General features: G+C 39.3%; 1 protein-coding gene across 1 annotated transcript in view; it reads right to left on the bottom strand.

The window, feature by feature from the left end:
• Positions 1 to 20,139, bottom strand: part of slain1a (SLAIN motif family, member 1a) — a 137,816-nt gene that overhangs the window by 40,286 nt on the left and 77,391 nt on the right. Inside the window, exon 3 of the mRNA XM_072258757.1 lies at positions 9,566 to 9,715. Coding sequence (XP_072114858.1) covers positions 9,566 to 9,715 — 150 coding nt within the window. The remainder of the gene's footprint in view (positions 1 to 9,565; positions 9,716 to 20,139) is intronic.

Here is a 20,139-nt window from a genome sequence, read left to right on the forward strand (position 1 = left end):
CCTGATTCCACTCTCTGTAAGTTCATCTCCTCCAGAAATTAGTTCTGTAGCCATTTCTGGAAGGAATTTGTTATCATATATTTCTTCAACATTCATATTTATACAGTATGTATCTCTCACTGTAATTGTTCAGTCAATATGGGTACTTCTGACAAGGTGCAAAGATACAGTTTAGAAGTGCACACTTTTAATATCTTACCAATCTCCTACTCATGTTCAAAAGTCTTAATACTCCCACTTTCTCATGTTACTCCAATAGCTTCTATTTTCCTCTTCCCAATGAGTTATTGGAGCATAAATCAAGATTTTGCTTTTGTTTCAAGAATAGTGCATACATTCTCTCTTCTAAGCAGGCCATTAAACTCAATCACATTCAAAATCTGCAATGCATCAACAGCTCTGTACAATATTTGAACAAGGTGTTAGCTGACTCATGATTATGTTGAAGTTACCCTGGAAAGAGGTCAATAATATGTCACCAACTTATCAGCTACACCACATGGTGTAATAATCAATTTCACCTCATAAAATTCCCATTGTTGTGCATGATCCTACCTAACTTCCATACATTTACATTGAACATCAAAAGAACAGAAGTTCACCAGCCCTGATGCACGATCTTGACTCGAAACATCAATCATTGCATTGCCTTCACAAATGCTGCTCAACTCGCTGAGTCCCTCCAGCAATCTGCATTTTGCTCCAGGCTACAGTATCTGGAGTTGCTTGTCACTGCAGTAAATACGAGAGGTGATTGATAAATTCATGGCTTAAGGTTGAAGGAGTCAATTTTAGAAAACCTAGCACTTTTATTTTTCCTACATTTACACACTTAGTCCAGCGGCCATGGAGCATTTGGATCCCTTCTTTGTAGAAGTCGGTGTCTTCGACCTCCAGAAGTGGTCCACAGCAGGGGTGATTGATATGTTCGCGGCCTAAGGTAGAAGGAGATGAGTTATTAACTTCAAACTTTCTGCATTTTCACTCAGAGTTGACCTGCACGTGCGTGTAAGGAGAGCTGTATAACTCATTTCCTTGTACCTTAGGCCACGAACTTATCAATCACCCCTGCTGTAAAGAAGGGATCCGTATGCGCCACGACCGCTGGACTAAGTGTGTACATGTAGGAGGGGACTATGTTGTAAAATAAATGCTTCTTTCCCTCTGCCATTTGATTTCTGAATAGACATTTAACCCATGAACATTACCTCACTACTTTTTTTAATTTCTATTTTTGCACTACTTATTTAACTATTTATATTTTATTTATACAATATAAATACACACACACTGTAATTCATGTTTTCTCCTATTATGATGTATAGCATTGTACTGCTGCCATAAAGACAACAAATTTCTCAGCATATGCTGGTGATATTAAACTTGATCTGATTCTGACGTCAGAAACATGTCTTGATATCATATGTCATCTCAGTGGCTTCTGCAACTGCACTTGGAAAGTCATCTCATCCAAATGTCAGATAAAATTCATGTTCTCACTATGTACCAGAATCTTTGGGATGTATGTGGGATGAAACATCTGCAATTACAATTGTCTGCAAGATTGATCTCAACATGCAGAAGTACTGAAATACTCGTACTTCTCTGTAGAACAGAAGCTGCCATGAATTCTGAATAGCTTATGATCCATGACTGAAATGAAAGCCCTTCCCAATATGATGTCATCTCTCTTTTGCACTAAGGTGTTACTATTTGTTCTCTCTTTATGCATAATTTGAAGTCTGTGTGATGTCTGTACCTACATGTCTGTGATGCTGCTGCAAGCAAGTTATTCTCTGTACCTGTACATCATTGTTCTTGTGCACATGACAATAAACTCAAGTTAACTTGATTTGAGAAACTTCTTCAAACCAAGAACTAATGGTAGCACCTTTTCTACTCTGTGCATAATTTCATTCACTTTCAAGGTACATTGGCTTCTCTTGGCTAAGATTCATGAAGACAGCACATGCTCTATTTTGGGAATTGCACTCAAGCTTCAATGTGCTCTTCCAATCACAATCTACCAGTAACCTTTGGTTATTAAGCTCTGTTTTTTGTAAGTTGTATGCTCCCTATTAATCTTCACTCCATGTCCAAGCTTCACTTTGTTATAGCAACTGCTGCATTAGCGTAGACACTCAATAAGAATACTGAACTATGCCCAAGAAAAAATTCTGAGCTCTGCCCCATCTTACTTCTGATGGGTTATAAACTATTGCTGTTCACCATCAATCCAAAATAAACAAATCATCCAGCTATCTATGATACACATCCTGACAATTCATCATTTGAATACCTCTTCTATAAAGAGATGGATTTTGTCCTAGGTGCTAAAACAAGCTCATCCTGGTTAGATAAGCAATAGACTATGCTTTACAGAATCTTGTCCATTATCAACTGTAAAACCTTCAGTGACAACTTAACTCCATAATTACCAACTGTAAAATCTTCAGTGACAACTTAACTCCATAAGGCAATTTGGTGCATAAGTACAGATCATTCTGTATATTTGTGGCGAGGCAATGTTGATTCGCTTTTTGGTGAGCAAACAAATAAATTGGATCCTGCTGCCAATTCAATGTAAGTAAATTAAGGGATCAAAGTAAAGTGTATTGATTTGCTTTATACACTGCACTAGCAAACTGACACATCAGTTTTGGATATGAGCACTCAGTCTGGATTGCCCAGTTATTTTAAGCTGATATTGCAAAAGCACATTCTTCTTCAAACTCTCTTAACTTTTTTCTGCATGTCTTCTAACTTGTCAAGGTATACATTGGGCAACAGATTTTAAATGGATGTTTGGCTTGTGACCAGTAATTTTCAGCATGAAACCTTTAACGGCTTCTCATATTGCTTGTTGGGTAAGAGGTATGAGGAGGCCATTCTGCCCACTGAATTTATGCTAACTCTCAATAAAGCAATGAAATTAGTGCTGCTCCTCATCTCCTTATTTCCCTGTAGTGCTTCAATTTATTCTCTCACTCACAAATCCATCAACTCCCCTTTGATTCCTTTCCCACTTCCCTACACTAATGAGAAATTTAGAGTTTCTAATTAACCTGCCAGCACATCATTGGGATTAGCATCCAGTCTAAACCCATGAGGTCACTGCGTGAAGGTGCAAGTTACATGCAGGCAGCATCTGAGATCAGCGATGAACCCAGACGCTGGAGCAGTGAAGCAGCAGTGCTAACTGTTAGTATTGTCACTCAATGTCAACTTCCAGTATCCACATGGAGGCTAAACATGATTTTCCAACTCACCTTTGGTCTTCCTAGTGCTGCAAGTTACTTGGAATTCTAATTATTAGTCTGTATAATCACACAATGTATTGTATTCATCCTAAAACTTCACCGTTTCACCAGCATTCTTAGTACTTTCTATTAACAATAAATGACCGAATTCCCTCGGTAGGGATTTTTTGCTCAAAACGCAACAATCTGTGATTGCTTCAATATTTACTTCAACTGCTTGGTCATTTACTCCTTATGTGAGTTTTGAAAGCTCGATGCTTCCTGCCACTTCTGTAAATAGACAGCGTGTAATTCTGGTCTATCGGAATCTGGTTTTGTTTGATGTAGGCGCCATCTCTACATTATACTGAAGGGGAAATCTTTTTCTAGTTATGGGCTCCCATTGGTAGCAACAATCCCGTTAGTTGCTCTGAGTTTCGATCTACGTGCCATTAATCAATTACCTTAATAACACATGCAATAACTTGTTTCATTAAAGGAACAGGTCTGTGATGAGTGACTCCCATTGCATCTGGAGCAAGAACTTACATCACGTGCATTCAATGGAGGTGACATTGCTTCCGAGGGGAGTTTTCACTGTTACCTTCTGACATTTAATTACCATCTTACTTATGTTTGATGATGGCTGAATTTCCTGGACAATAAATCAAAAATGCACTTCTGAAAGCTCAGTCAAATGCCAGTCTTCCACATGTTTAATAAATTGCACTAAATCTAAAGCTTGGATAAACCTCTTAATGCAACAAACTAGACACTAGCCATTTCTTTCACTGACATTATGTCACTTGCATTCATTTATTCTACGTACAGACATATTATTTAACTCAACATTCATAAAATGCTGGAGGAACTTGGCAAGTCAGGCAGCATCTGTGGAAATAACAAAGAGTCGTCGTTACAGACTGAGACCTTTTCTCAGGTCCGAAAAGGAAGGAGGAAGACACCAGAATAAAAAGGTGGGGGGTGGGGGGGAAGGAGGTTAGCTAGAAGGTGATAGGTGAAGTGAGGTGGGTGGGAAAGATAAAAGGCCGGAGAGGAAGAGATCTGATAGGAGAGGAGGGTGGACCATAGGAGAAAGGGGAGGAGGTGGGAAATCAGGGGAAAGTGAGTCCAGAATGGGGAATAGAATAGGGAAGGTGGCAATTTTCTTTTTAACCAGGAGAAATCGATATTCAAACCATCAAGTTGGAAGCTACCCAGACAGAAAATAAGGTGTTGCTCATTCACCCTGAGGGTGGCCTCATCTTGGCACAAAAGGAGACCATGGACCAACATGTCGGGACAGGAATGGGAATGGGAATTAAAATATTTGGCCAAAACTCTCAGTAAGCATCAGCAAGTTGATCTTTATCACATTGTTGTTTAGAGAATTTGCTCTGTGCAGGTTATACTGTACTTTGACGACTTCAAATGCACTTCATTATCTGTGAAGCTCCTTGCAATACCCGAAAGTCAGAATGATACTTTTCAGAAATAATATTTATTAAGAGATCAAGCAAAATATCAATAACAAAATAGCTCCTTTAAAATTGTTCATTTAAATAAATCTGTAATCAATATACCAATACTAATACTGATATTTATTAGGAGAGAGTGAACTACATGGCTAATTACAATTTGAGAACTGAAAAACAAAGTGACTAATTAACATACCATATTCAAAACCAGCCTATCAGCATTAAAATCTTTTTTGAGATCAACATTTCATCTAGCCATGAAACTCTCTTTCAGTGAGAGATCAACTCTAAGGGATTTAAAATTATGATAAATTCCCATTAGATTACTATAAATAGAAATACAGTCTGAGAAAAGGATATCTCGTTGATCACATTATCAGGTCTATACCAAGCACTGGAGAAAATTATAAATAGCTCACAGGAATGAACAATAAAATATTACATTACTCTGAAGGTATTAATCTATAAGAATTACAGCACAGCCGCAAACACAAGAGATTCTGCAGATGCTGGAAATTCAGAGCAACACATACAAAATGCTGGAGGAACTCAGCAGGTCAGACAGCATCTACAGAAGTCAACAAACAGTTAACGTTTTAGGCCGACCCTTCTTCAGGACTGGAAAGAAAGGAGGAAGATGCCATAATAAAAGGGTGGTGGGAGGGGAAGGAGGATAGCTAGATGGTGATAGGTGAAGCCAGGTGGGTGGGATAGGTCAAGGGCTGGAGGAGAAAGAATCTGATAGGAGAGGACAGAGGACCATGGAAAGGATGAGGGGATCCCAGGAGAAGTGAGGAGAAGAGGTAAGAGGGCAGAGTGGGGAATAGAAGAAGATAGAAGAAGGAGCACTTTTTTTACCGGAAGGAGATACTGATGTTCATACCATCAGGTTGGAGGCTATTTTGACAGAATATGAGGATTGGCCCTGAGAATGACCTCACTGTAGCAAAAGAGGAAGCCATTGAGCAACCTGTCAGGATGGGAATGTGGGTAGGAATTAAAATGGTTGGCCAGCGGGCAACTCCACTTTTGGCATGTGGAGTGGAGGTGCTCGACAAAGTGGTGTGCCAAATTAGTCGGGTCTCACCAATGTAGAGGAGGCCGCATCGGGAGCACCACATACAAGAGATGACCAGAAATAATTTGCACGTGAAGTGTTGCCTCACCTGGAAGAGCCGTTTGGGACCCTTATCAAAGGAAAGGAAGGAGGTCAATGTGCAAGTGTAGCAGATCTGCAGCTTGCATAGATATGTGCCAGGAGGAAGATTGGTGGGGAGGAACAAATGGGCAAGGGAATCACTAGTGAGCAATCCCAACTGAAAGCGGAGAGTGAGGGTGACGTAAAGATGTGTTTGGTGGTAGGATCCCGTTGAAGATGGCGGAAGTTGGGGGGGGATAATGTGTTGGATGCAGAGGCTCATGGAGTAAGGATAAGGGGAACTCTATCAATGTTATGGCGGACGGGGAAGATGTGGTGAGTGTCAGGGAAATAAAGGAGATCAAGTGAGGACAGCATCAATGGTGGAAGAAGAGAAATTCCATTCTGTGATGACATCTCTGATGTCCTGGAACAGAAAGCCTCATCCTGGGAATACATATGGTGGAGATGAAGGAACTGAGAAAAGGGAACAGCATTTTTACAGGCGACAGGGTGTGCATACTCCTGATAATTCAACATAAATTTTTATGTGATAAAATTGAAAGAGGCAGTAATTCAAGATAAGCGTGGTAAACAAGATGGTTCTATTGGGGTTTAGTGCTAAATTAAGTCATCAGCTAATTTGAATTGTCACTTGGAATTAAGAGTAGATTGCACATCACAACTGCCTAATTAAATGAAAATTAACACAATTATTCTAATTAGTTCAGCAGTGTTACCTGGTGTTGTAATCACTCCAGCGTGCCAGTGTTAACTCTGGCTCAACTGTTAGCACATTCACCTCTGAGGCAGGAGCCGTTGGGTTCAAGTCTGACTTCAGAGTTTATAAAAACCTAGATCTTGGTAGACTTGTGCAGTGATAAGGTCTTGTCTTAACTTTGTTAAGCCCTCGATCACTCCCTTAGGAGGATGTGAAAGATCTAGCAGCACTCTTTTGAAAAGTGCGCCCAATATTTATTCCTCTAATTCCTTCTTCAAGTTAACATTAATAAGAAATGAGTTATTTAAGTGGTATCATGTTACTGTAGTGGGAGCCAGCCTTACTAAAATTAGTTGCTGTGCTCTTCATTGACCTGAAACATTACCTTTTTAACTTTTTTCCACCGGTGCTACTGAGTATTTCCACATTCTATGTTTTCACTTCTGATAGTTTAATGACTGTACCCTAAAAATAGCCTGAAAAGCAATTCAGGAATGGACAAGAACCATCTGTTCCAGAGGGCGGATGTAATCTGCAACACACTACCTGGTGAGCTACATTGAGTATTCAACAGCACAGCCCAGGAACAGGCTCTGCAGTCCATAACGTCAGCGCCAAATACAATGCCAAATTAAACTGATTCTCTTCCTCCTCTACTTGATCCATTTGCTTCTATTTCCAGCCTATTCAACTATCCATCTAACAGCCCCTTAAATGCCATTTTCGTATCTGCTTCCACTACTCTCATAATCTTACAAAGTTCTCTCAGGTCTTCCCTCAGCTTCCAGCACTCCAGAGGAAACAACCCAAGTTTGTCAAGAGTTCAAGTTCAAGTTTAATTGTCATTCTACCATACACATGTATACAGCTAAATGAAACAAAGTTCTTGCAGGGCCAAGTGTCAGAACACAGTACATACTGTCACACGCAGCATATATAGTTGTGTTAGCGCCTGCAGTCACAAAAAATATTAGCACAAGTCACTGAATGGCATAGTCTGAAGACTGATGGTGCATGGGATGTTGTCTTGCAGCCCCATTTCTGCAGAACAGGTACGCAGCAGTTCCTCATCTCACACTGGTACAAGGGATAGTTGTGAGAGAGTCTTACAATGTTTATTAAATGTCTACAGTACCTAAATGAACAAAGTACACTCTAGCCAAGTACAGGTAAATTGGATCTGTTTAGATAGGTACTTGATAGTTAGCATGATCATTTGGGTCAAATGGCCTGTTTCTGTGCAGTATGACACCATGAAGATCCAGCCTTGCCTCATCCCATGAAAAAATTTTGAAAAAGTAAAACATGACAAATTTGTTTTAATTTCAGAAAGTAAATAAGTTCAAGATTTTAAGAAAAAAAAGATTTAAGAAATTGATCAGTGCATCAATGACTTCTTCACTTTATCCCCTCCTTATTTGCTAACTTGACCTTCTGAGTGTTTTCAGCGTTATCTGTTAGTATTTCAAGTATTTTATTGATTGTAAAGTAATTTGAGTTGTACCTTATATTGCAAGCAGGAAAAGAAATTATGATTGTTAGGGTGTATTTTAGGCTTAGGTCATAAAACAAAATATTTTCTTCAGCGACAAACCTTCAGATTCGAATATGCATTGAAGATTAAATTTAAAATGCAGCTCAGATTAGTTAAATGAAGACCAGACAGTCCAAGAAACAAGCACTTAACTGATTGTCTACATATTCATAAATCCAACCAACATCCCACTGCATGGGATACGACAGTAATTAACACTTATTTTGGGTGTGATGGTGGGAAGATGCAGACATTTGAAACTGTTACATGTGTGGTTCAAAGAAAGCATGTAAATGTGGATTTGTTTGAATTGTCCTGAACTCTCTTTGATCTTTAGCACATAAAACACTGTGTAGTGTTGGGTCAAGCAGACCTTGCTTCAAAAGGGTCTCTCTCTTTCTCATGATTCCAAAGGCTGTCAGCTTATTTGTGATATTTTGTCAAATAAAGAGACTGCTTCGCACCTACCGGTACTTCTTTCCAGTGACTTCGCTGACACGACAACAATGATGTAAGAATAATTGAGAGTTGGAGTTTCATCTGACCAAATTCCATCGGAGATATTCAAGACAGAGTTTCATAGTAAATATTGTCGACTCTTTTCCATGATGAGCTGTACTGAACAACTTGAGCATCGGAAATCCACTATGGTTGCTCAGCCACGACTTGACTTCTCAGATGGGGTCAAGTTTCAACCAAAGAGAAATATCTACAGTACCTGCTAAAGTTGCAAACACACTTTGACACAAAATATGTACTTGCTATATTATAGGAGTCATAGGAGGGAGGAGAAGATGGCGGCGTGACGCAGCCCGCGGCCGTTCTGAATGAATATCGATATGTGTAACTAGGGGTGCCGTGCATCAATCCGGATTTGATGGGGACAGCCGTGAAAGCGCAGAGGAACATCTGGAGCAACTTCTGAAATGCCTGCTTCGCTGCTGCTGCTACTGTGCAATCGAGAATTTCTGGAGACGTAGGCCCCAAATCCTCGGCTTTGCGTATCGTCTGGGGCGGGGTCGAAATGCTCGGCAAAGCTGGTGCTCAGGGTTTGGTGTCGAATAGGTGGTCGGAGGCTCAGAGTTTTTCGGACGGACTCGGAATTGGACTATGGTCGGATGCTTCCGGGATGCTGCATCAGCAAGTTGGCGGGGCACTGGGGGTTTACCGTCTGCGTGAGATGATGGGACTTTGAGAGACTCTGAGACTTTTACTGTGCCATGGTCTGTTCTCATCAAATTACGGTATTGCTTTGCACTGTGGTAACTATATGTTATGATTATGTGGTTTTTGTTAGTTTTTAAGTTGGTACGTCATGTGTTTTCGTGATATCATTCTGGAGAAACATTGTATCATTTCTTAATACATGCATGACTAAATGACAATAAAAGGGGACTGCGTGTCCTCATAATCATATTATTGCCCTATATCACTATCAGCTTATAGCACACTTACTTTCCTCTTGTAGTCTTGCCATTATTTGAACATCTGTCAAGTCGTGTAGTTTGTAACCCATGGAGATGGACTCATCATCCAGCTCAGAAGTGCTCAGTTCACTGTCGATTGATGACTGTGGGCTGAGTGGAAGATTTCTATTTGCATAACCTGTCAACACATGTAAGCAAAGGCAAGTGTTAGAATTTTATGGGGGTTTAAACATTTTAATTAACTAAAAAAAGTGCACCAACATTTGCTTCTCAATCCCTTTCTATGACTGACTCAGAAGAGGATAAATCAGGCAATAAAAATTATAAATTCACACTCAGAAAATTAGTCTAAGTATTCAGAATCAAAGCTGCACAAAGGGAATTGGATAATTACCTCTGCTTTCATGCTATGGATTATGGAACTTGATTAAAATCCGCTTCTCTTTTACTTCAAGGATAATAGATCTTTCTAGTTTTATAGACCCTGTCTATGGACAGTTGCTTTTCACGGTTTTTATTCGTCTATTTAGTGATACAGCGCAGAGTAGGTCCTCCTGTCCCTTCGAGCACACCGCCTCAGCAACTCCTCAACCCTAATTAACACTAGCCTCATCATGGGACAGTTTACAATGAACAATTAAGCTACCCAGTATGCCTTTGGATTGTGGGAAGAAACCAGAGCACCCAGGGAAAACACATGCATTCCACAGAGAGGATGTACAGGAAGTTCTTACAGAATGGTGTCAGCGTTGAACTCCGTACTACAGAAGGCCCCAAGACGTAACAGCATCACACTAACCGCTGTGCTACTGTGGTGCACTGCATACTTATTGTGTGTAATTTAATGAATTCAATTCATTGCAACACACATAAAAATCGCTGGTGAACGCAGCAGGCCAGGCAGCATCTCTAGGAAGAGGTACAGTCGACGTTTTGGGTCGAGACCCTTCGTCAGGACTAACTGAAAGAAGAGATAAGTAAGAGATTTGAAAGTGGGAGGGGGAGGGGGAGATCCAAAATGATAGGAGAAGATAGGAGAAGACAGGAGGGGGAGGAATGGAACTAAGAGCTGGGATTTGGCAAAAGGGATATGAGAGGATCATGCATCGGGAGGCCTAGGGAGAAAAAAAGGAAGAAACTCATCGCAGCTCCTTTGCTGTTGAATAATAACAAACAGAAAACTATAGTGGCCTGGTTGTCACAAACAATACTACAAATGAAGTAAACCCAGTAAAGCTGGCAAGAAACATTGCCCGTTTTGACCTTCACTTACTATCTTCTCATGGCTGGAACAAAACTGCATCAACATATAGTTGGTTGTAGGTTTGATGTTTTAATTATAAGCATGGGGTTGCAGTAAAACACAATAGTATAAATTCAGTTCCACATTTGTAACTGGTTCTCAAAATGCCTCTAGGATAAAAAGTTCTCTAAAGGATACTTTCTTGGTTTTTATACTCCACCACTCTTAAAAATGGATTTAGCAAGGAGATACATTCCCAGAAGCCAGGCTTGCACTTCTTGTGTTAAAAGTCAAGTAAAAATCTAGTTGGTTAATAAAACTAAATTTGCAAGTATTGGGCATAAGGAGTGAAGTTCTGCACATGTTTGAGACTACCAGAGAGAATTCCTTCCTGGGCAAGAGAATTACAAACAAAAAGTATAGAATAAGACAATCATTAACTTCATATTGTTCACTAGAGCTTAAAGCGATTTGATGGCTATGAAACTTGATAACACAATGAGGCTGTTTTGAATGAGAAATATATATCAAAGTAAATACTAACATATTTTATAAAATGCAAAATAAAACCCACTTTTCATTTGTGTTCAGGCTCAACGAGATAAATGGAAAATTTTGATAAGGTTTACTCTGCATTCCTCTGATTTAGGAAAAGGATTACAGATATAAAACACATGGGTTAGCACCAGCATTAACATACCAAAACAATAAAATACCACTCAAGCCTGTTAAATGTTCATCCCTCAGTTCTGAAAAAGTGCTCACTTTGTCTCTTAAAACAAGCAGAACTTTTAGGTAATTAAACATTGAAGAAAAAGCCAAGCAAATTTACATTGCATTATGAAAGCCAATATGATGTGTGTAGGGTTGGGGGGATGGGGGAAAATGTTTGATGCATGTAAGAAGTTGAAAGGAAAACCAAAGTAATCACATTATTAAACTGCACGGAGCAACTTCCATCCTTGGAGATGAGTGGGGTGGTATATTTTGCTGCTTTGATTCAGTTGCACATCATTGCTTTGCCCAATTTCCTCTTCCAATCACTTGAATTTTACTTCCCTGCTAAAGGTGAAAGCCTATGTTAAGAGCAGTTAATATTTTTAGCTGGTCTCAGTAGAGTTTAAGTTTGATTCACAAGCAATGCAGAAATCTCTGTTTTGCAACAATTTGTTTAATCAGATAGAAGAAACCAGAAGCTCATTTTGTTTTCTCCTTGACAGTCATTTTGATTTCATTTCTACTTGACATAATTATTATTGATGACATTATTACTGGTTAAATACAGGCTCATTGCACTGAAGTCTCAAAAATACCTGCCTAAACATGGGAGCCTGCATTGGTTGTACAGATTAATGTACATGCTTCAGGAAGCCCCTGCAGGTTCATAAATCAGGAGAAAAATCTATAGTTGCATCTGGTGCAATTCATCCTGACATCTCACCAGGGAAGGAATATGGTTGTCTAATGGAACAGCCCTTGCTTTGTCAAATTTTCTACATTGGATTATCTCATCACACTGCGGGAGACTTAAGACAGAATTCACAGAATATGTTCTGGTTTATTTGAACAGATTTCATGCTATTGACAGATTCTAAAGCTGTTTGAAAAAAAACTAACCATAGTATGAAGTAACCTAGTAATTAGTAAACTGATTTTCACTGATTAATAAATTTCTGTTGTACTGTTAAACTTTCAAAAAAGTACAGTTCTTCTTTACATTCTATTTATGCTCACTATTGATCCTAGTTGTTGCTTCTCTGGGTAATGGAATTGCAGAAAGACTTAGCACAGAAACAGGCCCTTCGGCCTACCAAATCCACACTAAGCAAGCTCCCTGTGGCCTATCAAGCACTCACTTACACTGATCTCATTTTCATTCTCCCCACATTTTTATCAAATCACTTGCGATTCTACCTACTAATCTGCACACTAGGGCAATTGATAGTGGGCAGTTAAAACACTAATCATCTTTGAGAAGTGGGAGGAAACCAAGGCAGAGTATTGTATTCACTGTTCACCCTTCCAAACACAGAGGACAAAAGTACACTCACTAACATAGGGCATTGGAGGTGCATATCTGTCCATGACCTCTTCATTTCCATCCTAATGACAAGTCGCAAGCCGAAACAGCAACTGTTTTTCCACTCCATAGATGCAGCCTGATTTGCTGAGTTTCTCTAGCATTTTGTGTGTGTTGCTCAAATATTCTACCCATTGATTTCGAAAGTGTTCTCTGGTTTCCTCTCCCCTTCCACAAAGGTGCAAATTGACTATGATAAATTGCCCTTTAGCGTAATGAGTGGCAAATGGACCAAAGAGCATTTGGTTGACACATGAGAGAGAATAAGTTGTAGGGAATAGGTCGAATGGGAACGCACTACTGGGAACCAGCATTGACCTAATGGGAAAATGGCTTCCTCGTGCAATATGTAGAATAAATCTATCTTATCTCCTAAACCTGTACCTAAACCTGAGTTCATCTTCTACTCCATCCAATGACTAGAAGCCACACACCCGGTGTCTGCAAGGAACACTTTACACACAGGGAAGATCAACCTTTTTATCATGGACTCTACTGGAAACATTCACTGATAGTGAAATGATCTTGAGATGGTACTATTAAACTCTTCAAAGCCAGGAAGAAAGTGGAGATCTATTAACAGATAAAAGAAAGCAACTTAAAGTACAATGTTTTATTAGATTGCACCCCGAGTTGGGCAATTAATTTCTGGCACCAGTGCTGCTGAAGCCACTAGCTGTCTTTGTAGATGAGATCCTGACCCTGTGTTCTGCCATGCCATAGCAGAGATGGCAGCTCCACTCTAAGCATGAGTCTTCACGGCCTTGCAGTTTGTTTTGATGGAGGATGGTGAAAGAGTAACACACTGGTGCCAATTGTTGGGGAAGGAGCCAAAACAGCAGGCATTGGAATATAGAAGTAATATTCAGATGTATAAAGAAATATTGGCTTTGCTGATAGCCATCTCAATTTAATCCTGGTGTAAGATCATGAGGTGAAGAGATTTTAATACTGTGGGAGAAAATACTTGCCATGAATTCACAAGGAGCACAGCTGACGGACTTCAACACAGAACAAGGGGACTTGTGATTTCAATGACTCACACAAGGCACACTTTTGAATATGACTTCAAAATGAAACATAAAAGGATTAGTAGTTGCTTGTAGTAAGCACAAAAATAAAACAGAAAGCATTTCTTTCCCAAAAAGTCAAAAGTCCTTTGTCAATATCTTGAAGACAGAGAGCCACATTGGGAGAGTTGTAGGAGCAAATACCTCGGGAGTTCATGGGAATGTTTGATCACTAGCTGGATCTAATATTAGTAGGGTAACTTTGAAGACACAAGTATTTAAAGCTCAATGTTCACAAAAATATCTACCATACTTCAAGTGCAAACATCAGGAAATCCATGCAGGTGTCTGGGTGCGGCATGGGAGTACAGGATGATGTATTTGTTCCTCTCTGCACTGGATCATCCTTCAGATTATATTTGGAATTTGGACAAAGATAAATCACCTTTGTCAAGAACTCTGTTCCTCTTTCACAAATCACAAACTGTGAAAACTAAGCCCAATTTCTAAAGCCAACCCCTTCAAACTTCGGAAGAGCTGTACAGTTTATGCTTTGGCCCTTGACCAATTAGCCAATTATATAAAGGGGTAAACAGCTAGAAAACAATATTCCAATGTATAGCTATACCAGTAGGAGTCAATAATAATTTTAATAAATAGAAACTATCATCTTTGGTTCAGCTAAAAGTGATTAGGTGTTGCTTCACTCTTGAAATTACTTTTGCAATAATGACAACCTTAAAGTGGTTGTCTGGAAACATCTTGTTTTTGCTCTCATACCCCATTGAACATAAATGGATTATTGGAACAATGCATAAGGAAATCTCAGTTGAACAGCTGAGGTTAAATTAAACAAATGCATTGGTTTAAATTTCTCCACAACAATTAATTTTCATTTTCTTACTTTATTTGTTACTTTCCCAGAACAAGATAAGATGAAGTTTTTAAAGTTTCTAGTATTACAATGAAGTTAATTATGAGCACTGAATGGTGTTTCTGAAATTTGTTTCCAATTCATTGCAATAGAACCAAGTTTCAAAAGAATATTCAATGTGCAGTCATTATAATGTTGCACATACAGCTCATACAACTGACCATGAATTTCTATTCCACACTGGAATGTGTTTGGGACATGACCATAATTAAACTACCTTTCCTAGCTATTGTAGAAACAATAGGGACAACTTCTGTATTTAAAGTCAACTGAACATATTTGAGGCCATACTTATAGGGAGCAACTTCTCCTTGGAAAGAACCTTTGAAATGAAGACATTAAATTTTCAGCATCATTTATGGCACATGATTTTTTTCTTGAAGCTCTATTTAACTTTGTTTTTTTTATTGTTATAGAAGTCTCAGTCTAAAGAGATGAGATGATTACCCAGGTTTTCCTTCATGGAATTATACTGTATTAGGCTGTGCATGCAGTTAGCAGTACATATGCAAAGCTCACATTAAGAGAAACAAAACATATTAAAGCTGTTCCAGTGTTATACTCTACCTGTTCTTTCAGGGATTAGTAATTGTTTAGTAACAGGTTTGTAGAGGCTTTGAGAACTAAACCCATTGGTATATGGACTATACCCTGCAAACGGACTACATGGAAGGCCAGAAGAATAAGAACTCGAAAAGAGACTTTTCCATCGATTGGCTTTTGAGGGAAAGAAAGCAAAGACACAGAATTAGATTTGACAAAACTCCACTGAAGTGCATAAACTAAAAGAAGATTTTAAAAAAACACATAAATTACAACATAGATGTATGTCATGCAGCAATGCAGTCAATAGAAATAGCCAACTCTAATCACATGGTTTAGGATCTAGAGGAGGATGTTTGCTCAATAAATATACAAGTCAGCTAAAGAATTAACAAAACTTAAAGTTCAGTTTTGCAATCAACGTGCTAGTCTAAATCTTCATTCTGTCTATAAAAGACAAAATATATTAATTGCTTATTTTCTAACCATGTCCCCTAAATTTCTATAGATATATTGTTGAAAATATCTTGATTGGCTGCATCATGATCTGATATGGCAAGTCAAATGCACAAAAATACCAGTATCTGTGAGAGTAGTGGACTCTGCCTAATAGATCACGGGCTCATCCCTTCCCTCCATCAATAGTATCTGCAGCAGGCAATGCCTGAAGAAGGCAATATCCATCGTCAACGATCCCCACTATCCAGACCATGCCAAGTTCTCATAGCTAACATTAGCCAGGAGGTACAGAAGCTTAAAGTCTGACACAACCAGGTTCAAGAACAACTACTTCCCTTCAACCATTCAGTCCTTGAACAGATTGGCACATCTCCAGTCACTACTACCTCATTATAGGAACACTATCTCCACTTTGACCACTTTGCACTAAAATAGACCATGTTTTTTTTTAAATTCCATTTGTGTTCTTTATGTAAAAACGTGTATAATTTAGAAACACGAGGATCTGCAGATGCTGGAAATATTGAGCAACACACATAAAATGCTGGGAGAACTCAGCAGGTCAGGTTGCATCTATGGAGGGGAATAAGCAGTCAACATTTCAGTCCAAGATACTTCGTTCATGTTTTTCTTGTGAATATTGCTGATATGTGCCTGTGACACTGCGGGAAATAACCTTTCATTGCACTGAGCATATGGCAATAAACTTTTAAGTGGCAGGAAAGCTACAGATGGAAGAAAGGTAAGATAACATTTAGGGAATGATTAGCCCATTAGTTGAGAGCAGTTTCTGCTAGTATTAACTATAAATGGCCAAACCAAGACCACGGCGCTATCGAATATCTTGTGCTACTGAGTGACTGCAAATTGTTCAATAATGGTGAGCACCATCACTGGCCTTGATCCTTTTCTTACTGAGGCCATACCTTACAGCCAGAGACATAGGAGGATGAAGGTCCCAGGATTATTTTTCCCATTTCCACACCTGGGGTTGCTGTGGTAAACAAACTGTTCATATCCCAAATAGCTGTTTAATTTAGGATTTATTACCAGAGAAAAATCTGAACTCAAAGTAGAAAATGTTAGACGTCAGGCACTATCTGCGAAAAGCCAAACAGCCTTAATATTTCTAGTTGATGGCATTTCTTCAGTTCTTATAATAGGCCACTGAACCAACTGGTTGTATCTGCTTCTCTTCCACAAAGGGTGCAGGGTCTGCTGAATATTTCCAGCATTGTCTGTTTTTTTTTAAATTTCTTAAAGGAAAAATCTATGATCAAAGAAAGGCAGGGAGCAGAGAGTTTCTGGCTGAAATCAGGCAAGGGTGTACATTAGAAAATAACAAACTGACCCAAACCTGATTAGACCTAATTGTGTGTATAGGGCTTAGGACTGATAGCAAAACCGCGCCACATCCTTGGGCTTTGCATCAGGTACAGACAGAACAGGTTTTTAACTTTACATCAAAAGAGATTCCTAACCCAGATTCCTTTACTATCTCCCTCCAGTGTGCCCTAGTTACTGACTTACTCTGGAAAATCTGGGTCACCTCAGCTTTGAATAAACAGGTACAACTCCCATTCTGTCTCTATCCCTGTTCTCTTCCATGGGAATAAACTTCCATTGCAAGCTATCAGATGTAATCAGCAACTTCTCAGGCACATCCACTTCAGGTGGGCATTTCACCAACCAAATCCCAGGAGGTTGTGGTAAGCAACTAAATAAGAGCATTTATTAATTTTTAATCCACACTTGAGGGTTTTACCTGTAATGAAGAAACTCCTGCAAGATTAATTTCCCAAGCTCTGCAACACTGTAAATGCCTAAACTCTACGAACTATTTTTTTGAAATGCCTTTTAATGGGGATATAAGAGACTCAGTTGCTGGACTGCAGGTCACCATGCAAAACGCAGCAGGAAAACGGCAGGTCAGACAGCATCTATGGAGGGAAAAGACAATCAATGTTTGGGCTGAAACCCTTAACACTGACTGCCCATACCTTTCCATAGATGCTGCCTGACCTGCTGAACTCCTTGAGTGTTTTGTGAATGACCTTTTAATGATAAGCCTATTAGAACAGTTGCAGTTATTCCTCAAGGAAGTTCTTTCCCTCAAGTCATTCTAGGTTCATCAGTTCAAGCCTGTTTGTCTTTTCCATTCTCTATTCTAAAAGAAAGCAGATTGAAGAATCGATTAGAACGATGCATGTGCAAAGCTTTCCTCAGATTTTCTTTTAAAGTAGCAAAAATTGATTTTTCTGCAACCTCCCTAGTGTTTCATTTAACTGAGGCATGGCTGTGCTTGTGATTTCATCATCCTTAGCCCAATGAGATTATTGACAATTTCCTTTAACGGCAGGCAAATGCTAAGAACATTGATTGATCTTTCTTGGGAGGTTTTATCTCAAGTGAAGATGGCTTCTAGAAAATTCACTTGGATTTTCACCCATTTTGCTTAGGTCATCAAAGATTCTAACAGTGAGATTGCTTCTAAAAATGGAGTCCTCCATCCCTTCATAGAACAAAACGGGTTAGCAGGGTCCAGTGGGTTTCGACAGAGAAGAAATCAATCAGAGCATAGAAATTAGGCAGTCAGGATGAGTATGTACAGGGCTTTATAAATAGATGCATGTAAAATTAATTGGACATTGATTTACAACAGAATCTCTAAGTACAAAAACCAGTGAAAGCTGCTTCACATAAAACTTCATTCTAAATACGCAACTTACACCAGACCTCATTGAGCGGTCTGTAATGGAAAGGATGAGCAGCTTTAAATTCCTGGCTTTCAATATCTTGGATGGTCTCTCCTAGGCCTAACACTTTGACGCAATCATGAAGAGGGCATCCACTTTGTTTGAATTTGAGATTTCATTTGTCACCAAAGAGTCTTGCAAAATTTTATTGAAGTATGATATGGAGAGCATTCTCACAGAATTCATCACAGCCTGGTACAGAGGCTCCAATGCATAGGATCACAGGAACCTGCAAAGGTTTGTATACTTAGCCAAGTCCATCACAGGCACAATCCTCCCCACTATCAAGGCAGGATCCACCATTAAGCCCCTTACCATCTGAAACATGCCCTCTTTTCATTATTACCTTCAGGGAGATCATACAGGAGCCTGACGACCCACACTCAGTGATTCTTCCCCATCGCAATCAGATTTCTGAATTGTCCATGAATATTACCTTGTTATTCCCTGATTCTGCCCTACTTATTTATTTTATAGCTTATACCAATTTTTTGCCTTTATACTGTACAAGAAAAAATCACAACATATCAGACAGTGATAATAAACCTGGTTCATATAAAGCACTGTTTCAGGACACAAGAAATATGAGTTGAGCCACATACTTTGAGGCTTTCATTCCATAATGAACAATATATTGGAAACATAGAACACAGAACATAGACATCTACAGTACATTACAGGCCTTTCGGCCCACAATGTTGTGCTGACCATGTAACCTACTCTAGAAGCTGCCTAGAATTTCCCTACTGCATAGCCCTCTATTTTTCTAAGCACCATGTACCTATCTAACAGTCTCTTAAAAGACCCTATTGTATCCGCTTCCACCACAGTCACTGGCAGTGCATTCCACGAACGCACCACTCTCTATGTGAAAAAATTTCCCCTGACATCCCCTCTGTACCTACTTCCAAGCACCTTAAAACTATGCTTCCTCGTGTTAGTCATTTCAGCCCCGGGAAAAAGCCTCTGGTTACCCACATGATCAATGACTTTCATCATCTTATACACCTCTATCAAGTCACCTCTCATCCTCTGTCACTCCAAGGAAAAAAGACCAAATTCACTCAGCCTATTCTCATTGGGCACGCTCTCCAATCCAGGCAACATCCTTGTAAATCTCCTCTGCACTCTTTCTATAGTATCCACATCCTTTCTGTAGTGAGGTGACCAGAAACATGACTTAAATACATGTCTGATGTACAAGAATCTACCATTGACCCAAGTATGGAATGATCCAAAAGCAGCATTCAGGTATATAAGCATAATGACTAATGAAACCTGGAAAAAATTAAAACATCTTAAATGCTTCCTGTATTTAACAGTGTACTTCAACACGACCAATCTGTAATTACATCCTGACTGCTTGTATCATAACACCAATGCCTACGATTTTAAAAACCTACAAAATGTAGTGGATACAGCCTAGTCCATCACAGGAAAAAAATCCCTCGCCATTATCGAGCATATCTACAAGCAGCGTTGCCACAAAAAAACAGCATCCATCATCAAGGACCCCCACCATTCAGGGCATACTCTCTTCTTGCTGCTGTGAACAGGAAAGAAAACTACAACACATG

Source organism: Mobula birostris, chromosome 5 (genome assembly GCF_030028105.1).
Source record: "Mobula birostris isolate sMobBir1 chromosome 5, sMobBir1.hap1, whole genome shotgun sequence".
In the NCBI taxonomy this organism is placed as follows: Eukaryota; Metazoa; Chordata; class Chondrichthyes; order Myliobatiformes; family Myliobatidae; genus Mobula; species Mobula birostris.